Here is a 22,850-nt window from a genome sequence, read left to right as displayed (position 1 = left end):
TGATCTGAAAGAGCTTGTGTGTGCTTGTGCTAATGTCAAGGCGTCTTTCAAAAAGTGTCAGCTCTACACTGAAACATTTAAAGAGCAACTTTCAACTATGCTTATTTTCCAGATTTCTGAATGAATTTTTATTTCAATACTTAAACAGCCAAGTGCTATTCTAAATGCCAAAGCACAGCTTGTTTAATAAAGATGAATAGTTAGTACTTCTGGTCTTTTCTTGGTAAATTGAAAGGGACAGACTGCGTTCCCTGGATTTTCAACCACATTAGAAAACAATGAAACTGCAATGCACCAGACTATTAAACAACCATAGATTTTATGTGAGAAGCAAGTCAGCTGCTGGAGCTTAATTTTACATTTTAATGAATTACAGTTAACAGGATACAATTTCAGCAACTCAAATGTAAACATTATCATAAAACATAACATAGCTAATGGATGAATTTGGAATGTACAGAGTTTATACATTCAAGAGAAGGTTCAAAAGCAAATGTTTGTCCTCTATTTTGTTTCATTTATTGTCCTGCTCATTAAAATGAGAGGAATATTGGTACCTAGGAATGGCACCTTTCTGCTTTATTCACCTGATGAGGCATTAAGCAATAGCAAATCTAGATTTAAACTGAGTTAGGTGTCAATTTCTCTCTACTCTCCCCCTCTTTTACTCAGAGAAGGATCTGCATTGTTCCAGACTAATTAGTCCATTGCCTCTCTACAGATGGCTTCCCCGTCAGATATGACCTTTGGTTTGAAGTGCGGTCAGTATTGTGCTGTGAATCCGTGGTCTCCGAGAGCTGAATGATTTCACCTCAAAAACCATGACCCAAAGGCAGCAGAAGGGATACTTTACCTTACTAGGCCCAACTGAATTCAAAAGCAGGACTCCAACACTCAGTTTCTCTCCTAGTTTTCTTCTTCCAAAATAATGTACAAATTTTTGAAAAAGTTTTAATGGCAGAATTTGCAAATTAACCATGGCATCATATGAAACATAACTTTTAAAAGTAAGATAAGCTTGCACCTTGATTTTTTTTAAATACAGGCTCCTTAAATTGTACAACCAGCTATATTCCAACCGTATATAAGACCATTTTGTGTTATATTGTGCTCTGGTTGTTTAGTGTAGATAAAAGCCAATTAGCTGCAAAAATGTCACACTGAGTTCAGATTTCCTTTGTACAACAGAGAAATGGAAATAGTTCCACGAGATCTTGTAATAAATACAAAATTTATAAATTCAAATACAGTGTCAAGAAAGAGACGCAGTATCCTCTTTAAAACATATTTTCAAATGTTTAATAGCCAAAGACATTGAACATCCATACTATTTATAATGAACACCTTCAGTTTTATTTATGTATAGTTGCTCAGACACGTGTATGTACAAAACAGATGTATAGAGTGTTTCCACATGGCAGCAGGCCACAGGTTTGTTTATTTTCCCCTCATAAGCAAGTCAAAATGCACTCGCCAATAAGTGCAAAGAATCTGCTTTTCAAGCGGTTCTTGAGTAGGGCAGTACAGGCACAGGACAACAATGAACTGGACTCTACTATCCAGACACACACACAATGAGTGGTTCTAACAGATTGTCAAGAGTAAGCATCTAAAATAGATTTAGCAGACTCCATGAGTAACCTTCAGCATGCCAGCATTTATTAAACTGTACAGACAATGGCAGCAACGCTATTGTAAGAAGATTCGTCTCGCATCAGAGTGGTTTGGGGGCTAATGCATGGGAAAAACTTGGAGTCGCCAAATAGAACAGATTTACCCATTCACCGCTCAATGAAGGCTCGGATGAAAGCAGGGAACAGCTGATCTACGTGGAGTGAATAAAGGGGGAGTGGATTAATTTCTATGCTTCTAAAATTTATAGAACCATTTCCAGTCCACTTTGCAAGGTAGGTCAGTGAAGTGTGGTTGTGGTTGATAGGTACAATACACCCCCATTTTGGGCCTTGTCACAAACTGCTTCCACACAAAGCGGGGAAAAGGAACAGTAGACGAAATTTACAAAACTATACTGACAAACGTCTTTTTTTAAACTCCAGTCCATACGCATGCTACAATGATAATGGCAAGATCTTCCCATAAAACAGTCACTTCATCGCTGGGAGAGAAAGAAAATCAGGAACACAAACCGATCAACTTTCAGAATCACCAGGCCTCGTCACAAAGGGTTTTGTGACCAGAATTCTACATTGTCTCAAACATTTAGGACCAATACATTGAATGTTAAGTCTTTTTGCTTCACTTTCCTCATACATAACGAGCAATTTGCAAGCTGCACCCGTTTCTGTTCTTGCAGCTTTTGCACTATTCACTAAAGCAGCTCGCAGCACTGTAGCAATTCATCATCCATTCCAACATAGATGTTTGCTTAACCTGCTCAGTCAAATCCAGAAATTGTATTGTATTCAATTATAAAAGATGTAAGAATTGGAATTAATACTTTATCAAACACTATTTACAACATAGGTTGCTAATAATACAGAATTTAAACAAGTTTTTTTTTCCTTTTGCCCTCGAAGAAGGTACAAACCAATGTACTAAGCTAACACTAATGTTATAGACTATTACAGGATACATAGTATCCACTGAACAGATTGATCCTTATTTCCCTGCTTAAAAAAGGCAACCAAAAATAAAGAAGCAAGAAAGAGGTTGGTTTTAAATGTCCTCCATTATAGTAGGGGAATCCAGTTCTTGTTATAATTCTCCAGTGGTGTAATAGTAATTATTTAATATAGAATGCATTCTTGACTAAAATGTATTGGCAATAGACACTGGAACAGATTAAACTGCCAGAAATTAATAACATCCAATACTGAACTGTAGTCTACAGCTGCTCAGAACAAAATAATTCAATGGTTACATTATTAATACAGTTGGATTGTAATCCAGTTTATCAGGAGAAAATGCAGTATTTTTACATTCTCGGTTCGTTAGTTTTTCAATTATAGAATATAGTGTTAAAATAAACTGCAAAATTATCAGTTATGCCCAATATTCATCCTTATTCACATGAAAATTATCCTTATTACAAATGACATCAGCATTTCTAACCTATTATTTTATCCTTTTATATTTGTATTTCTCAAGTAGTTCTGTGGAATGGTAGTGGCCTATTGCTAACTGCACCACCCTCCGGTTCTGTATTGCTTCCCAATTTCTTCAAAGGTTATCCTTTCTACACACATCTCCTACAAAAATACTGAACCCAAACAAGGGCTCATGAAACAGGAAATGTGTCAAAAATACAAACTATTACAGACAATGTTAGCAACTGCATGAGCAGTGTCTCTTCAGACACATGTTGAATTATAACTCCTGAGAGGGATGGGGTTATATCTATTCAGAATATCACCCCTCGAGTCCTGATGCGGTGACTCAATGCTCTGCATGATCATCTTACAGTATTGAGTGAGAAGGTATAAATATTGCATGGAGGAATAAACCCTCTTGGGCTTCTGCTCAATATTCTTATTTTTCAGTGACTGCATCTGCCACTACTGTTACTCATCCATACTTGGATGACAAGAGCTAAAACCACCTAGGGGTATTTTTAAAGACAAAATGTACAGGAAAATAAGAATCATTAGTCTCAAAATATAATTTGGCATTTTTGGGGGTTATCAGTTTGGATTCATCTTCCCTCTCCAATCAATCTCTACTCTCCTCACAGAAAATAAATCTCGTGTCTGGAATAAACTGAATGCTCCCCCTCCTCAACAGTGCAGTTACAGAATCTGTGTTGTTTCCTGATTCAGCCATGCTGTGTCAGAGGTTCCTTGGATTTTTGAGCACTACAATGTTGAAAGTGCCATGATAAGGATCAGTACAGTCGCCAAAAGTAGCAGGGATATCCTGGGTACTTGAGCATTGTTCTCACCACGCGATGGTTCAGCTTCATGTATGGTGTCATCTATTCAGAGAGAACAAACAGAGGAAGCAATGCCGTTACAGAAAAAAAAACAGAAAGAATGATCTGCAGTACTTTAGTTACAATTATAGGTCAGCCAAGCTCCTCAGGCAAATACATTTCATTGTCACACTAGCATGGAATGTACAATCTGCATGGCGTTTCAAATTTCTAATTTCTTTTAACTTCGAAAGATTTTCATTAACTAAGCTGAGTAGAAAACCAATGAAAATCAAAAGCGATGGTAGGTAAGAAGCACTGATGAACTTTTAATATTTTAAATAACACATAGATTTCAGCCTACAAAATCATAAGCTGAGATTTTTAATGCCTGGGAGCTGTCCTGTTAATTTCTAGGCAGTTTGTTCAATTTAAATTAGGTAATTTCATGCACCACATCTACTGTTGGCTTTCTCATTAAAATATTTGGAAAGATTTTAGTATTGACTAGAACGAATTTTCCTGACAAAATGAAATGAAGTATGATCATTCAGGGAAATTCTAGATTAAAACAATTTGGAGGCATTTAAAATAAATCAGATCTAGTATTTATGAACATTTTTTTCTCATTGCAAAAATATTTGTTCAACCACACAAGAAAACCAACAGAACGTGTCATCAAGTTGCTGCTAATACATTCACAATTAACTTTATTTGGTATCCGGATCAAGTGACAACTGAACGGCACAGTGAGTACATCTACAAATTCAGTTTGAATGAAGAAATAAAGGAATAATGCAAGTATTTTCCATTTGATACACAGAATACAAAACTTCAACTGCTGGTTGTTAATTCTTTCAAAAATCAGTTTCCACTGCTGTCTCTAGAACTGGAACACACAAGTTAGGCATGTCATCTATTCACTTTTGTCTCTTGAGTTATATTTTTATGATAATTTCTTTTACATAGAAGGGGAAGGAGTATTTCCATTCTCATATTTATAAAAGTAGTCGACGGAAAACTTTAGTACAGAAATCTAATATCTTTTCGCTTCCCTGGAATCTTTATCAAAGTCTCTGGTCTTTAAGTCTGGGTTAATATAATTAGTATTTTGCATTTGCCTGACAGGAAATAACACAGAATACTTCCAAGCTGCATAATTGTAAAATATTGGCCTTTCTGGGTAAAATTGTTTCCACATTTGAGTGGAGATCATTTTCTACGTATTCCGTGTGTTAGCAAAACAATGAAAAAGACGTTCAATTTATTTCCAGAAATAGCAAACAAAGTGTTTTCACCCACCACTTGTGATGTTAGTAACAAAAGATAGGAAGAGCAATCCACTGACCCACCTTATCAAGGCTGTTTTTTTTTCAAAACATTGACCAGGTGATGACAATTCATTAGTTCAAATTTTGGTGTGCATGACATTGAATTTGTGAATCTATTCCTGTCATTTCCAATTTGTACTGGAAGTGCTATATATTTGCTATTATAAGGAATACATTTTCACTCTGAGCTTTGTGTAACCTCGACACTCTTGTTGCTTTTGACCAAAATGTGACGGAATTTCTCTACTGCTGAACTGTGCAGTCAAAACTCTCTCTTACTTGACATCTAATATGCTCGTATCCCATTTTCCCAAGGTCCACCATTTTTTTCTACCCCAGCAAATTACTTTCAAAATGATCTTCAAAACCTTCCATAAACTAACTTCAATCTATGTGGGAAACGTTCATTCGTGTCTACTTTCAGTTATCCTTACTGTTCCTCTCAATTGTTTGTTCCTCCTTCTCTGGTTCACTAGCTGAGGTTCATTTTTCATCCATGTTGCCCTTGCTCCCTGGAACATTCTTCTCAAACCATTTTGTCTTACTACTTTACATTCTGCTTTCAAAATCTGTCATAAAACCTGCCCGAGCCTTTGATGTCCTCTCCCTAGATTCCCTCACTCATGGTGAACACCCACCTATCCTAAAGCAAATACATTAGGATATTCAATTGCACTGTACATTCTCAAAAGGCTGCAGGGGTAGTAGTAGTCACAAGGACTACCTATTCAAATAAGGCCAATTGTTGGGGTTAGAAATATTTACCAAGCAATCCCTAATAAATGGATTGATTTTATTTCCATAATATCAATGTGAACTTGAGCACTAACTCTGTCACTGATGTGAAATCTCAATGCAAATTTCTATTTGCTTCTTGTAGCATTGAATCAAAAATTTATTTACTGCCTGCTTTTAATTTAAGTGGAGTTTCCAGCATCTGTAGACTTTGGAGGAATATTGTGCCATTTGGTACTCCAGTTATTTCCCTGAGAAATGCAGATTCTTCTGCAGTTCGATTTTCTACTGTACAGGGCCCTGTCTTCGTGGAGGTAGACCACGTTACTAGGGCAAAAGCCCATTGTAGAAAGGTGCATGGATTAAAGATAAGGTTACAACTTTGATGTCCCTATGGTCCCTGCAAAGTACAGCATTACAGAATTGTTACTTATAATTCTTTTGCCTGGATTCCCTCTATTTTGAGAATGGCATTAAGTTTCAAGTAACAAACAAGTGGTGTAAAAATCTAAACCAAAGAAAAATGAAATAAAGAAAACTTAAAATGTCTAAGTTTGTCCAGTATAAAAACCATAAAGATTTGAGCACCGTTGTGCTGACTTGGCCAGTCTTAGAGGATGAATGCAGAAACAGCCCTAATTGGTTAGCGCACTGGCGTGAAGAAAAATGAGTAGAAAAGGAAAGGAGGACAATATTAGCCAAGTTTACTGTCCTGATCATAATTCAACTATCGTGACTAATTTGCAGATGCTAGAATTTTGAGTGAGAACAAGTTGGATTTGGCTGTCACATTTTCCAGATTTGGACAGTCAACCAGCACTCAATGTTGAGATCACACACAAGTACCCATTACCTTGTCAAGGTATTAAAGTGCACCTCTACAACACAGTGAGAGAATAAACACTATTGAAAATGACAGGAAATGTGGAAAGTAGAAATTGCAATGAGAGGCACACAGCAGCAGCCCCTTCACTGACTTCCTCAGAAAAAAAGACCAATAGATGTTGCTGCAAAATCAAATTTCATGGTTTCCAATCAGCACTGCTTTGATTGTGCAGTCAGGAAAGAATGCTCTGTTCTTTTGGGATGTCTTGTGTTGGGATCCCTAGAATTCAATGTGCACAAACAGCCAATTGGTACAGATCTCAAAACTTTTTAAAGTAACCTTTCTTAGGATCAAAACTGACAAAAGATATGAGACACCCATAGGGAGCAATAAGTAAGTGTTAGCCTCTGTTCAACTGGTAGCCCGCTTGTCTCTGACATGTTTGGTCTTTGGCTAAAGCAGCAGTAGAAACTTGATCACATATACTAGCTATCGTATCAGCGTGGTGTTGAGTGATTGCTGGATAGTAGAAGACATTGTCTTTCAGCGGAGATGTTGAATTGAGGGCCCATTTGGTTAGGTAGGCATTAAAGAAAATAGGGCATGATTCTAAGAAAATCAGGTGAATGTTCCTAGATTCTCGGTTAGTATCTTCGCCGAAACAGATAATCTGGTTATTTATATCATTGCTGTTTGTGAGACGATGCAGTGCATAAATCGGAGAATCAATCTTCTCCATTAGAACAGGGAGCACATTACAAAAAATACTATTTGACTGTAAATCACTTTGCAATCATGAACTACACCACAACAATACAATCTCTTTCTTGAAAGCAAAATCATGTGAATGAGTGCAGAATACACTTCCATCGATCTGAACTGAATCGAAACCCAGAATCTAAGGGTGAAAGGTGAATATTCTAATTCACTGTGCCGCTCAGACCTTCACAGTAATGAAATGAACTGCAATATTGAGTTGCATCAATTTTCACATTAGGTTTGCTAAAATATTGGCAGCAGCAGTGAGGTACTAACATGACTAAAAATACTCAGACACGAATGGTGGTGGCAGAGTTTAATGGAAAGGACAACGTTAAAGTACAAAGAAACACAAATATGCTGTAGACATGTCTGGTATTTCTGTTCAAGGCAGTGGTGCAGGCAGACAACAGCCTGGGTTCAACCAAACAGAGGGAGCCATTTGTCACAAAGTGACTATTTTCAGATGTCATGGACAAATCTCTTACAGTACATGAGAACTGCAACCCCTTTCAATTTTGGAGCAACTCCTTCCCTCCCATTTATCAATTACATAATTAGTTAATTGCATGCTTCTATTTTTGTAAATCGTTAGGCAGTTTTATTGTAGCACTAAAAAAATTGGTTAATTTAACTCATTTCTTATTAAGGCAATCTTTTTGCAAAGCAATTGCAATAAAGCAGTTATCAAGACAATGGGAACATTATATCTCCTGGATATACTGTCTCACTAAATTTGTATTAAGCAGAATATCCAGCACTGCATGGAATCAACTGACCTTCATTTCATCTCACATGCCTTTAGCTGACGGCAATAATAAAAATCTGGCACATCATGCAAGAGTTATTGCATCATTCTGTTGCAATATATATAGAAGAAAATTAGCAACGAGGCCACCAACAAAAAAAAAGGGTGGGGAAGTGAACAAACTTTCAACACTGAACCCATGCAGGGCATGCAAACTGTGACAGAGGGTCAATAAGAAAAGTGGGAAAGGGAACAAACGCACTTGTTAGAAGATTCTCTAAGCATACTAACCTGCTGGTTCTAATGAACTGTCTACTCTGTCGTTAGCACCGAAAACACTTTCATGTACACCTACAGTTTTCGAACAGCTGTCTATAACAAAAATAGAAATAATAGCCAAATATGTTAGTGTGACATTTTTCTTTTTCCCTGCTTTTTATTTTATTTTAAATTGTTGCACATTTTGTACATGTCAGAAGTGCTGTTGAACTTGTCCATTTGTTTTAACCATGGAAAATTTTCAGAAACAACAAGTTAGCAACTGCCATAAAAGCTTGGTGAAGAAATGTAAGAAGAAAAATGAAAACAAAATGCTATGCACAGAACACCATACCGCACAAGATAAACACAAAGAATTTTTTTAAGCCAGTGCTTACGAGAAAGCATGCGCTAAAGCCACCCTTTGCAACTCTGTCAAAGGAACTTACTTGCTTGTCGCACGAGAACTTTCAATTTTAAACAGGTCTTCTTTCCATTATCTGGGATAGCTGAAGCTGTGAAGTGTGAAGAGAAATAATTTTAAGACTTTGCAATATTAATAAACACTACCTATTTTTAAAGTTAATAACAAGTCAAAACATGTCTTAAATCTGAAGTGGAGCCAATATAAAAATAAATTGATGCACTGTGGTCTGAGAAGAGGATTTAACATTTTGTAAGTGCCATTTTACACCAGTACTAAATCTAGCATATTGCTGAAGGCAGTATGTAAAGTATTTAAAGATGTTTCACAATTTGAGGGCAAAAATTTAATATTGTGCCATTACAGATTTTGGAAAAGATAATATTGAATGTTTTGCCAGGTCTAAACCTCAAAATTGATCATTATCTTAAGGGTACAATATCAAAATGGATTCTGTGATGACGCTTGCTCATTAAGTTTTGATTTTCCTCCCCCTACAATTGTCAGTCAGTCCATCTAAACACTTTCAAATGCATAGCAAATCTTCTGGAGCATAACAGTCTAGCTGAAAGCTCCTACTAAATCACAGCTAAGAGCTACCATCCCATCACTAAATTAAAGCATAGAACATACCATTAGGTCAGTGCTGGTGGTCTGTGGTCACAGGCAGGAAATGACCACTTTCATACTTCCCTGCAGGTCCCACTGTCCTGATGTTACAAATGATGCTGTGTAAAGTTATGGGACTATTTCCTTGTGCACAGGGCATCTAATAAAAGAAAATGCACAAATTCTGGGCACAAGCTAGACAAGACTTGATATTCTTGATTAAGGGCAGCACAGTGGCCCAGTGGTTAGCACTGCAGCCTCACTTCGCCAGGGACTCAGGTTCAATGCCACCCTCGGGTGACTGTCTGTGTGGAGTTTGCACATTCTCCCCGTGTCTGTGTGGGTTTCCTCCGGGTGCTCCGGTTTCCTCCCACAGTCCAATCATATGCAGCTAGGTGGATTGGTCATGCTAAATTGCCTGTAGTGTTCAGGGATGTGTAGACTAGGTAGGTCATAGGGGGATGAGTCTGGGTCGGATACTGTCAGGGTTAGTGTGGACTTGTTGGGCCGGAGGGCCTGTTCCCACACTAGGGATTCTATGATTCTCTGTAGCATTGTCCTTGTCCAGCTTCCCTTGAAAAAAATGTTAATTTCTGAATCAGCTTAAGGAGAAAATGAACCAGGAGGAACCAAAACAAGTTAATGAGAAAGAAATCAAGCTAGGAAAAAAATGCAGGCAGTAATATTGTGTTAAAAGCAATATGCCACATTAAGGTGTAAGTGCTGTTATGTTGGCAGTAGAAGAAAGGCAAAATTCTGTGTCTGCTGGGAAATTTGAAATCACAACAGAAAATGCTGTAAACGCCCAAGACTTTTGATCTGAAACACTGGGCAGGAAATTAAGGTGTGGAAGAAGACTATTCACTCCCCAGAAGGAAAGTTAGTAACAAGTTGACGGACCAGAAAGAAGGTTACCCACAGTTGTAGCATGTTTTGGGCGGGGTACATTGCTTAATTGAAGCAGAAATTGCTGAAGAAATTTAGGAGGTGTGACAGAATCTGTGGGGAGAAAGTATAGCTAATATTTCAAATCCAGTGTCTGAAGGAGGATCACTGGACCCAAAACATTAATTCTAATTTCTCTCCACAGATGCTGCCAGACCTGCTGAGTTTCTTCAGCATTTTCCTGCATCCACAGCTCTTGGGTTTTATTTTACACTGCTTCATTGTGGGACTTGCATCCTTCACCCTTGGGAGCAGCTAGACAGTCAGGTAGGTCTGCAGTTCCATCCATCCTGGAAGAGCCACAGCTCAGCTGTGGGTGCTGTTGGGGTTCCAACTTCACAGTTGCCCTGAGAAGGTAAATCACAGGGCTTTAGGGTGAGAAGGGATCCTTGACTCAACAGAGGGGGTCCAGGTTTAATTGGCTGACAGGTAGCAGAGAACGACAGGTTAACGCTTGGAGGTCAGTGTGAGTTTTTTCAGAATGGGCCAGAACAAGTCATACCAGACTCAAGACATTAATGCAATTTCTCTCTGCACAGATGCGGAGTTTCTCCTGTGTTCTCTGTGCTTTATTAAGTTTGAGTGTCTGTGTCTGCGTGTGCGTGTGCGTGTGTCTGTGTGCACGTGCGTGCTCGTGCGTGTGTCTGTGCGTGCCTGTGCGTGTGTCATGTGTGTCGTGTGTGTCCTCAAACACGTGTATTCAGTGCATGCAGAACGCCTCCTGCTTCCTTCCCATCTTTCTTCATGTCGTTTCCGACTCTTGTTAATCCTAGTCCCGTTTTGGCATGGACAGCATATTATCGAGACCAGTTACAATTTTAACAAAGCTCAACTGACCTTTCACTACTTGCTTATAGATGGTTGGTGGGCTACTGACACCACCACCTGCTTATCCTCTGTGAGGACGGGGGGTGCGGGAATCAGTTCAGTGGCAGGGCTCACTCTCAAACTGGTATTATGTGTCCCATGTCAAAATCAGCACCAGCGGGTGGCATGTAATATCCAACTCAGTTTCTTGCTCAACAAATAGGGCCTCACCTGCTAGATGTTTCCAGCATTTTCTGACTCAATGGTGGTAATTAAACTGGGCCAAACTGTTGCCTGAACAGTTTTCAGCAACGTGATAAGCAATGAAAAGTTAACAATTATATTTTATGACAACTTAATTTACACAGTAGTTTTTGTGTGAAGAACACACAGCTGGAGTTGTCCAAAAATATCACTAAAACTTGAAGACTGTTCTGTTATCTCAAGTAGCCCAAATTGGCCACTCTGTTTTCAAGCAGCAAAATACCCCTGACTGTTTTTTTTCCACAAAAGAGCAATGTAGGCTAGTGAGAAACTGCAAGGAAACCATGAAACAGAAACACTTAAAAAGATTAGGGCTATGCAAATTAGAAAAGGCAAATCAGATGCAAAATAAAAGCGTATGAATGAAATAATAAAACTTATGTTAAGGGCTGAGATGCAGCAAACTATGGCCTGTTACTGTGGTGCTGTGGGTCACTTATGGCAGGAATGGGACTGAAGATATTGGAAGTAAATTAGCTAGACATACAGATTGAAATAGTTAATGTAATGCAGTTAAACCATTCATAAACTAGTCACATCACCAGTGTTGATGAGTCAGAAGTAGCTAAGATCTTGGCTGCTTTCACACAGAAGATATAAATATTGCAGAACACAATTGTAAAAGGATTTATCTCCAAGAGTGTAGAAGCTGTTGGTTAGGATCATTATGATGTCGCGATGGGCTACAGTTAAAAGAAAGCAGCTACATTTCCAAGTGCTTCTGATGAGAGAATGGATCAACTGGTCTTTGTTGGGCTCCATTAGCTTATTCTGTGGAGAGATTAGACTTTGGACAGAAAGAAACCCAACTTGTCAACATCAAGTTGAACCCTGAAAGGTAAAAATCCAAGTGACAGTTCTTCCCCCAATCCCAACAATCTTTTTGATTCCTGTCTCACCTTTGAGGACTAACCATGCCAGATATGACTTTAAATGTTTCCTTCAGCTTGGTATTGATTAGTCAACTCTAAGTTTTGCAACTACAACAGCCGTTTTAAAAGTAAGTCAGAAATGCTCTGGAGGCTGTGTGAATTCATTGGTTTGGCTCAAATGGACATTTAGAAATGCAAATATATTTAATATTCAAGCAGCAAGTCACCAAGGATCTGATTAACCAAGCAAAGTGAATGAGTACAATGACAGCAGTGCATAATTTGAAGTTTTGAGGATAATGTTCTTTTGATGACGGCAGTATTCTGCCAAAAACATAATGACAATCAAAATCACTTGAGAACACTATGAGCATTTACTGACTTGTCCAGCATTACATAGGTGTCTCTACAAGGCACAGCAAATTGGAGTTCCATACAACTTAACCTGTTTGTCCATTGCCAGGAGCACAGTAAAAGCTGTCATGTTTCCAGTTTCATGACTTCCAGAATAGTATTACTTAGGTGCAGAGTGGTATAACTATTCCCCATGTCAGAGAACAAGAACAGCAACTGCAATTCTGAAAATATGTATTCACCTCCGTCAAAAGAAAATCACACTCATTTATGCCTTCATCTTCATTGCACATGCAATGGTATATTACTATCGCCTATACCATTTACTGCACCATACATTCAAACAGTGGCTTTCATCAGGGAAAGAAGTGACTGGTTATTTGCCAGAATAATTTAAATCACACTGACAATTTTAAACTAGCTTCAGGTGATGGGAGTTACTGCAGTGCATTATGAGTGGAGCGAAAACAACATTGTTCAAACAGGCAGTTTGACTGTGTTGTAATATTAGAAATATGTATGACGCAATCTCCAATTTGTATTCACAGGTATTAAATGTTCCAGTGACAACAGGAAACAATACATATTGATAGCTGACCTGGTTCTTATTTATGGGTTTATTTACGGAAAATCATTTGACTGTCTCTGGAAAGTAAAATTTGCCTGCAGCAAGAAACTGCAGACCAAAAGGATAAGTTAAGTGAGCAAAATCTGTCAAACAAAGTATAATGTGGGAAAATGTGAAGTTAGAGTGTGCATCAAACAACAAATGACCTTAAAGTTCCAAGATGCAGAGGGAGTGAGGTGTCCTAGTGCATGAGCCACAAAAGGTTAGCTTTCACACACAGCCAGTAATTAAGATGACTCATGGAATAATATTCTTTATTATGAAAGAAATAGAACATAAAAATAAGCATGTTAAGCTTCAGTTATACACAACGTATTAGTGAGACCACATCTTGAGAAGTGAACACAGTTTTGGTCTCTTTATTTATGGAAAGCTAAAAATGTGTTGTCAAAAAATGGATCACTAGATTGATTCCTGGAATGAGTAATTTGTCTTGTGAGGGAAGAGTGGACAGAATGGATTAGTTTCCACTCAAGTTTAGAAGAGTGAGGGGTGACGATTTAAATATACATGCTGAATGATCTTGACAAGGTGGATGTAGAAAGGATCTTTCCTCTTGTGAATCCAGAAACAAAAAAGGCACTTTAAAAAAAATTAGCAGTTGCCCTTTACAGGCAGACATGAGTAGAATTGATTTTCTCTAATGGCTTGTGACTTTGGATCTCTCTCCCAGATGTTGGTGGAAACAGGGTCACAAATATTTTTAAGACAGAGGTGGATAGATTCTTGTTATGCAGGGGAATAAATTATCATGAGTAAATTAAAATGTGGAATTTAAAACACAAAGTCCAACCACAATTCTGTTGAATGGTGAAGCGATTCAAGGGGGCAAGCTACCCACTTCGGCTCCCTATTTCTAAGTATTTATCAAACACCTTCACAGAAACTACAATGAAACTGTTGGACATTCAAATCCTTCTCTTCTGTGTGAAATACCTTCAGATATTTTTTCCTCCCTAAGTACCTTCATACATTCTATGTATGATGCTGTTTGTTGTTCTGGCTATCAAGCGGAGGGCTGCTAATTCAGGAGAATGCTTCAGCATGAAACAAGAATCCTTGTTTTTTGCTGTCAATCAGTATTTCAAATGTGTTGTCTGTTCTTCCTTTTTTTGCAGAAAATATTTGTGAAATCCCAATTATTTGCCATGACCTAGAACTGATCTAGCACACCACAACCTTGACAGCAGCATGAAGCAGAGCATTATATCCCTAAAGAAGTAAACTTAGCCATTTGGACTGGGGGTGTAAAACCAGAAAGTATCTGTGAACTGAGGCCAAGTTGAAAAGTGATTTAGCAAGCCAAAGCTCCAACATATACCTCTAGCCTCAAAATTACAGTGTTACGAAATAAGGGAATATCATACTGTAGAGAGCTTCACTATTTTACACCAATTATGTTACACTCATTTCATTTAAATATCTTATATTCAAACTGCTCCTGGCTGCCCTGTTTTATGAGATGGTGTTAGTTTTTTCAACAAGCTTCGCAGCTTTTGTGATTTTACAGTTTGGTATGTATGCAAAATCCTTTCAAACCTCAACTACAACCGCAGAAGAAACCACAATCCCAACTTCAGAACAGCACGCTCTACTGCACAGGTGTAATCTTTTTCCACCTCTCACACAACCTCACCTTATGTTCCACCTGAATGAAATATTTAATTTGTGGTAAATTAAATGGGCAAGAGTAGTGGGACTTTGAATTTGGATACCCTCACATTACAGAAACTCACTTGATTTGGTCCTTGCAACTTGGCAAGGAAGAGAAACTGGGCTGAATTCAAATCAAGGCTTAGAGAAAAAGGGAGATATAGCACACCCAGCTTGGTCCTTTCTCTTGTGACTGCAGTTAAAATGCTACAATGTAGTTAGAATGCACTGGAGTTTAATTTCTCTGATTCATCAGTCACAAGTGGTTTTAAACATAAATCCCCCAAAAAATTCCCTCACATAAGAATCTGGGTAAATTTCATGGTAAATTTAGCCATAAATTACTCCAGTGATAGTTTAATTTTAAAACAAATGAAATCTGTAAATATTAGGAAGTGCTCTGACTTTCAGAAAGGATCTAAAATCTTGTAACTGAACATTTTGAATCTTGGTCACAACTAGGTGCAGAATATGTGGTTTCCTGAATTCACATGATAATAACCAAAGACAGATGCCTATTATCATAATTAACTTACTTAAATCACACTGATACAGATTTACAGACAAAAACAGGATTGTCAATGTAAACTACATTTTTGTGTATACATAAATATGAAAACAAATAGTCTACACTGGGCAATTCACAGTGAGAAACTGAGCTAAACAAGCCAATTAAGTCCTGAGGTTGATCTCTTGCCCTTAAGAAGTTATATGACTTTAGACAGAACAATGCTAGAATTTGTACATTTGTCACCAATACCTTGGGGTGAGTAGTGGAAAACATACTTCTATTTCCACTCCTGACCCTGAACTAATGGAGCCTGTTTGAACTGCATTAACAGGTTTGTAATGTAGGGCGGCAAAACTGATGGAAAGCATGAAAAATGTAGGGGTTTAGGTTTGCAGGGTTGGGGAATTGAGTCATGAGGGTGGCCTGAACATACAACCTGATCCCTGGGTCCATGTTCTGGACGAACGATATAAAAGAGATGAGGGAGGGAAGGGAAGGGAAGGGGAGGGAAGGGTGGGAGGAAGGAAGGGAGGGTGGAAGGGAGGGTGGAAGGGAGGGTGGAAGGGAGGGTGGAAGGGAGGGTGGAAGGGAGGGTGGAAGGGAGGGTGGAAGGGAGGGTGGAAGGGAGGGTGGAAGGGAGGGTGGAAGGGAGGGTGGAAGGGAGGGTGGAAGGGAGGGTGGGAGGAAGGGTGGGAGGAAGGGTGGGAGGAAGGGTGGGAGGAAGGGTGGGAGGAAGGGTGGGAGGAAGGGTGGGAGGAAGGGTGGGAGGAAGGGAGTGTGGGTGGGAGGGTTGGAGGGAGGAAGGGAGGGAGGGAGAGTGGAAGAGTGTGAGGGAGGGAGGGAGGAAGTGTGGGTGGGTGGGAGGGTTGGAGGGAGCAAGGGAGGGAGGGAGGAAAGGAGGAAGGAAGGGTGGGAGGAAGGAAGGGTGGGAGGAAGGAAGGGTGGGAGGAAGGAAGGGTGGGAGGAAGGAAGGGTGGGAGGAAGGAAGGGTGGGAGGAAGGGAGGAAGGAAGGGAGGGAGGGAGGAAGGATTGGAGGGAGGGAGGGAGGGAGGGAGGGAGGGAGGGGAGGGGAGGGAGGGGAGGGGAGGGGAGGGGAGGGGAGGGGAGGGGAGGGGAGGGAGGGAGGAAGGAAGGGAGGGGAGGGAGGGAGGGAGGGAGGGAGGGAGGGAGGGAGGGAGGGAGGGAGGGAGGGAGGGTGGGAGGTTGGGAGGAAGGGTGGGTGGGAGGTAGGAAGGGTGGGTGGGTGGGTGAGTGGGTGGGTGAGTGGGTGGGAGGGAGGGAGGAAGAGAGGGAGGGAGGGAGGGAGGGAGGGAGGGAGGGAGGAAGGAAGGAAGGAACGATGGAAGGGTGGGAGGAAGGAAGGAAGGAACGATGGAAGGGTGGGAGGGAGGAAGGAAGGAACGATGGAAGGGTGGGAGGGAGGAAGGAAGAGAGGGAGGGAGGAAGGAAGGGAGGGAGGGAGGGAGGGAGGGAGGGAGGGAGGGAGGGAGGGAGGGAGGGAGGAAGGAAGGGTGGGAGGGAGGGAGTGTGGGTGGGTGGGACGGTTGGAGGGAGGAAGGGTGGGAGGAAGGGTGGGAGGAAGGGTGGGAGGAAGGGTGGGAGGAAGGGTGGGAGGAAGGGTGGGAGGAAGGGTGGGAGGGAGGGAGGGTGGGAGGGAGGGTGGGAGGGAGGGTGGGAGGAAGGGTGGGTGGGAGGGAGGGTGGGTGGAAGGGTGGGTGGGAGGGAGGGTGGGTGGAAGGGTGGGAGGGAGGGTGGGAGGGAGGGTGAGTGGGAGGGTGAGTGGGAGGGAGGAAGGGTGAGTGGGAGGGAGGAAGGGTGAGTGGGAGGGAGGAAGGGTGAGTGGGAGGGAGGAAGGGTGAGTGGGAGGGAGAGTGAGTGGGAGGGAGAGTGAGTGGGAGGGAGAGTGAGTGGGAGGGAGAGTGAGTGAGTGGGTGGGTGGGTGGGTGGGTGGGTGGGTGGGTGGGTGGGTGGGTGGGTGGGTGGAAGGGAGGGTGGGAGGAAGGAAGGAAGGATGGGACGAAGGAAGGATGGGTGGGACGAAGGAAGGGAGGAAGGGAGGGAGGAAAGGAGGGAGGGTGGGTGGGAGGGAGGGTGGGTGGGAGGAAGGGTGGGTGGGTGGGTGGGAGGAAGGGTGGGTGGGTGGGTGGGAGGAAGGGTGGGTGGGTGGGTGGGAGGAAGGGTGGGTGGGTGGGTGGGAGGAAGGAAGGAAGGATGGGAGGAAGGAAGGATGGGTGGGACGAAGGAAGGGAGGAAGGGAGGGAGGAAAGGAGGGAGAGTGGGTGGGAGGAAGGGTGGGTGGGAGGAAGGGTGGGTGGGTGGGTGGGAGGAAGGGTGGGTGGGTGGGTGGGAGGAAGGAAGGAAGGATGGGAGGAAGGAAGGATGGGTGGGACGAAGGAAGGGAGGAAGGGAGGGAGGAAAGGAGGAAGGGTGGGTGGGAGGAAGGGTGGGTGGGTGGGTGGGAGGAAGGGTGGGTGGGTGGGTGGGAGGAAGGGTGGGTGGGTGGGAGGAAGGGTGGGTGGGTGGGAGGAAGGGTGGGTGGGAGGAAGGGTGGGTGGGAGGAAGGAAGGGTGGGAGGAAGGAAGGGTGGGAGGGAGGAAGGGTGGGTGGGAGGAAGGGTGGGTGGGAGGAAGGGTGGGTGGGAGGAAGGGTGGGTGGGAGGAAGGGTGGGTGGGAGGAAGGGTGGGAGGAAGGGTGGGAGGGAGGAAGGGTGGGAGGAAGGGTGGGTGGGAGGGAGGGTGGGAGGAAGGGTGGGTGGGAGGAAGGGTGGGTGGGAGGGAGGGTGGGTGGAAGGGTGGGTGGGAGGGAGGGTGGGAGGGAGGGTGGGAGGGAGGGAGGGTGCGTGGGAGGGTGAGTGGGAGGGAGGAAGGGTGAGTGGGAGGGAGGAAGGGTGAGTGGGAGGGAGGAAGGGTGAGTGGGAGGGAGAATGAGTGGGAGGGAGAATGAGTGGGAGGGAGAGTGAGTGGGAGGGAGAGTGAGTGGGAGGGAGAGTGAGTGGGAGGGAGAGTGAGTGGGAGGGAGAGTGAGTGGGAGGGAGAGTGAGTGGGAGGGAGAGTGAGTGAGTGGGTGGGTGGGTGGAAGGGAGGGTGGGAGGAAGGAAGGAAGGATGGGAGGAAGGAAGGATGGGTGGGACGAAGGAAGGGAGGAAGGGAGGGAGGAAAGGAGGGAGGGTGGGTGGGAGGAAGGGTGGGTGGGTGGGAGGAAGGGTGGGTGGGTGGGAGGGAGAGTGAGTGAGTGGGTGAGTGAGTGGGTGGGTGGGTGGGTGGAAGGGAGGGTGGGAGGAAGGAAGGAAGGAAGGATGGGAGGAAGGAAGGATGGGTGGGACGAAGGAAGGGAGGAAGGGAGGGAGGAAAGGAGGGAGGGTGGGTGGGAGGAAGGGTGGGTGGGTGGGAGGGAGAGTGAGTGAGTGGGTGGGTGGGTGGGTGGAAGGGAGGGTGGGAGGAAGGAAGGAAGGATGGGAGGAAGGAAGGATGGGTGGGACGAAGGAAGGGAGGGAGGAAAGGAGGGAGGGTGGGTGGGAGGAAGGGTGGGTGGGTGGGTGGGAGGAAGGGTGGGTGGGTGGGTGGGAGGAAGGAAGGAAGGATGGGAGGAAGGAAGGATGGGTGGGACGAAGGAAGGGAGGAAGGGAGGGAGGAAAGGAGGGAGAGTGGGTGGGAGGAAGGGTGGGTGGGTGGGTGGGAGGAAGGGTGGGTGGGTGGGTGGGAGGAAGGGTGGGTGGGTGGGTGGGAGGAAGGGTGGGTGGGTGGGTGGGAGGAAGGGTGGGTGGGTGGGAGGAAGGGTGGGTGGGTGGGTGGGAGGAAGGAAGGATGGGTGGGACGAAGGAAGGGAGGGAGGAAGGGAGGGAGGAAAGGAGGGAGGGTGGGTGGGAGGAAGGAAGGATGGGTGGGACGAAGGAAGGGAGGGAGGGTGGGAGGAAGGGTGGGTGGGAGGAAGGGTGCGTGGGAGGAAGGGTGCGTGGGAGGAAGGGTGCGTGGGAGGAAGGGTGCGTGGGAGGAAGGGTGCGTGGGAGGAAGGGTGCGTGGGAGGAAGGGTGCGTGGGAGGAAGGGTGCGTGGGAGGAAGGGTGCGTGGGAGGAAGGGTGCGTGGGAGGAAGGGTGCGTGGGAGGAAGGGTGCGTGGGAGGAAGGGTGCGTGGGAGGAAGGGTGCGTGGGAGGAAGGGTGCGTGGGAGGAAGGGTGCGTGGGAGGAAGGAAGGATGAGAGGGAGGAAGGATGAGAGGGAGGAAGGATGAGAGGGAGGGAGGATGAGAGGGAGGGATGATGGGAGGGAGGGAGGAAGGATGGGAGGGTGGGAGGAAGGATGGGAGGGTGGGAGGAAGGAAGGGTGGGAGGAAGGAAGGGTGGGAGGAAGGAAGGGTGGGAGGAAGGAAGGAAGGAAGCATGGGAGCGAGGAAGGAAGGAAGGAAGGAAGGAAGGAAGGAAGGAAGGGTGGGAGCGAGGAAGGAAGGGTGGGAGGAAGGGAGGGTGGGAGGAAGGGAGGGTGGGAGGAAGGGTGGATGGGTGAGTGGAAGGAAGGGTGGGAGGAAGGAAGGGTGGGAGGGAGGGAGGGAGGAAGGGAGGCAGGGAGGGTGGGAGCGAGGAAGGAAGGAAGGGAGGGTGGGTGGGAGGAAGAGTGGAAGGTAGGGAGGAAGGGAGGGTGGGAGGGAGGAAGGGAGGGTGGGAGGGAGGAAGGGAGGGTGGGAGGAAGGGAGGGTGGGAGGAAGGGAGGGAGGAAGGGAGGGAGGGGGGAAGGATAGGAAGGAAGGATAGGAAGGAAGGAAGGGAGGAAGGGAGGAAGGGTGGGAGGGAGGGAGGAAGGATAGGAAGGAAGGAAGGAAGGAAGGGTGGGAGGGAGGGAGGAAGGAAGGGTGGGAGGGAGGGAGGAAGGGTGGGAGGGAGGGAGGAAAGGAAGGAAGGATAGGAAGGAAGGATAGGAAGGAAGAATAGGAAGGAAGGATAGGAAGGAAGGATAGGAAGGGAGGAGAGGGAGGGAGGAAGGAGAGGGAGGGAGGGAGGGAGGAAGGGTGGGAGGGAGGGAGGGAGGGTGGGAGGGAGGGTGGGAGGGAGGGAGGGTGGGAGGGAGGATAGGAAGGAAGGAAGGGAGGGAGGGAGGAAGGAAGGGTGGGAGAGAGGAAGGAAGGGTGGGAGGGAGGGAGGAAGGAAGGGTGGGAGGGAGGAAGGGTGGGAGGGAGGGAGGGTGGGAGGGAGGGGGGGAAGGATAGGAAGGAAGGAAGGAAGGAAGGGTGCGAGTCTCAACATCTTCCTCTTATTCTGTTCTTCAGTGTCTTGTTTTGGGTCCTCTTCTATTTATGATTTTTGTAAATGATTTGCATGTTGGAGTGGAAGGATGGATCAGTAAGTTTGCGGACGATATGAATGTGGGTCATGTTGTGGATAGTGCTGAGGACTGTTCTAGGTTACAAAGTGGACATTGATAGAATGGAGAGCTGGGCTGAGAAGCGGCAGATGGGGTTTAACCCTGAAAACTGTGAGGTGTTTCATTTTGGAAGGACAAATTTGAAAGCAGAATACAGGGTTAAACGGAAAGATTCTTGGCAGTGTGGAGAAGCAGAGGGATCTTGGGGTTCATGTTCACCGTTCCCTGAAAGCTGCCACCGAGGTGGATAGAGTTGTTAAGAAGGCGTGTGGTGTGTTAGCGTTCGCGTTCATTGATAGAGGGATCGAGTTCAAGAGCCATGAAGTTATGCTCCAGCTATACAAAACCCTAGTTCAGCCACATCTGGAGTATTGTGTCCAGTTCTGGTTGCCTCATTACAGGAAAGATGTAGAAGCATTGGACAATGTGCAGAGGACATTTACCAGGAATGGAGGGAAGGTCTTACAAGGAAAAGCTGAGAGCGCTAGGGCTCTTCTCTTTAGAACAACAAAGGATGAGGTGTGACTTCATAGAGGTGTACAAAATGATCACAGCTACAGATAGAGTGGACAGCCAGAGACTTTCTTCCCCAGGGTGGAGGTAGCTATTACGAGGGAGCATAGTTTTAAACTGAGTGGAGGTAGACACAGGGGAGACATCAGAGATATGTTCTTTACTCAGAGACTAGTGGGGGCATGGAATGCATTGCCAGAGAGGGTAGTGGAGTCGGCCTCATTAGGGGTATTTAAGCAGCTATTAGATAGGCACATGGATAATACTATAAGGTAGAGGTGGAGGTTAGATAGACCTTAGGATTTGGGTAAAAGTTTGGCACAACATTGTGGGCTGAAGTGCCTGTGTTGTACTGTTATGTTCTAAAGTCCTCAGCTGAACACAGACCAATGATGGGGTGTTGCATGACCCACTGAAGCCTGCTAAAGGCCTCCAACTTCTTCTGGAGTATGGGATACAATCCTGCAAAGGGTGAATGCCTTCTCCACCTGGAGATGAAGGTCTTGAAGAATTATTTACATTTAACCAGTTTGGGTTAGAAGATTCAGCTCCAGCTTTCAAACGTGAATAATAATCGGACCAGAACAGTCACCTCTGTTATGCCCTTGCAGCTTTCAGTGAGCCATCCTAAATATGTTAATAGAATCCCCATAGAATTTGATTGGAGACCCTAACAGTGGGTCTGCTCTTTCACATAGGTGTTGGTGCAATGGGATCCTGAGGAACTACTTTAGTGGGTTTTGTTGCTTCATGAAGGTGCCATGAAAGGACTTGAACTTTAAAGGAAAATAAAGCAGTGAGAATTATGTGCACAGTGTGAACTTAGTGCAAAGCTAGAATATACAGGAGCTCTGAAGCAAGTACTAAATAATGCACAAGCATGTGGAAATAAGCATGACAGCCAGCAGATTACTCATGTATTTTGTCTGTTTCTGCAAAGAACTCTCTTTTTAACCACAATCACAATTAGATAACTCCATCTTGGCAGCTGTCACTGAGCATTTGAGTCTTAAACATTTGTATTAATGTCATACTGTGGGAAATTTACATAAGATACTCACACAAAGAAGATCCAAAAATGTAAATAAGTTAAGGAACTACAATGCTTCTTTATAGGCTTCAGGTGATGTTTCCCAGTTTGTAGTGAAAACATTAAAACATGTAGAATTCACTGAGAAAACTAACACTACCCCTTGGCCAAACTCTAGTTATTTTGTTAGAACAAGCAAGCTGGAAGCAGGAGAAAACCATTCAAGCCAGTTCCGGCATTTGATAAGCCTGTGGCTGATCAGATTGTTGTCAAACTCCTATATCATTTGACTCCTTTTCAATCAAAAATCTAATTCAATCTTTGAAATATTCAATGGCCCTGTCTCCATTGCTGTGAGGAAGT

At 44.1% G+C, this 22,850-nt stretch overlaps 1 protein-coding gene across 3 annotated transcripts in view; it reads right to left on the bottom strand.

Annotated features, from left to right (window-relative positions):
* Positions 1 to 1,330: 1,330 nt before the first annotated feature.
* The window catches only part of efna5b (ephrin-A5b), a 210,050-nt gene continuing 188,530 nt past the window's right edge, over positions 1,331 to 22,850 (bottom strand). For 2 of the 3 annotated variants that reach the window (XM_048528216.2, XM_048528219.2), the window contains exons 3-5: positions 8,975 to 9,040; positions 8,559 to 8,639; positions 1,331 to 3,931 (exon numbers count right to left, since the gene is read on the bottom strand). In XM_048528216.2, coding sequence (XP_048384173.1) covers positions 3,813 to 3,931; positions 8,559 to 8,639; positions 8,975 to 9,040 — 266 coding nt within the window. In that variant the 3' untranslated portion in view covers positions 1,331 to 3,812. The remainder of the gene's footprint in view (positions 3,932 to 8,558; positions 8,640 to 8,974; positions 9,041 to 22,850) is intronic. The other variant, XM_048528218.2, reaches the window with a different exon arrangement.

This window comes from Stegostoma tigrinum, chromosome 3, assembly GCF_030684315.1.
Source record: "Stegostoma tigrinum isolate sSteTig4 chromosome 3, sSteTig4.hap1, whole genome shotgun sequence".
NCBI classification, from domain to species: domain Eukaryota; kingdom Metazoa; phylum Chordata; class Chondrichthyes; order Orectolobiformes; family Stegostomatidae; genus Stegostoma; species Stegostoma tigrinum.
This window is presented reverse-complemented; position numbering and strand designations above follow the sequence as displayed.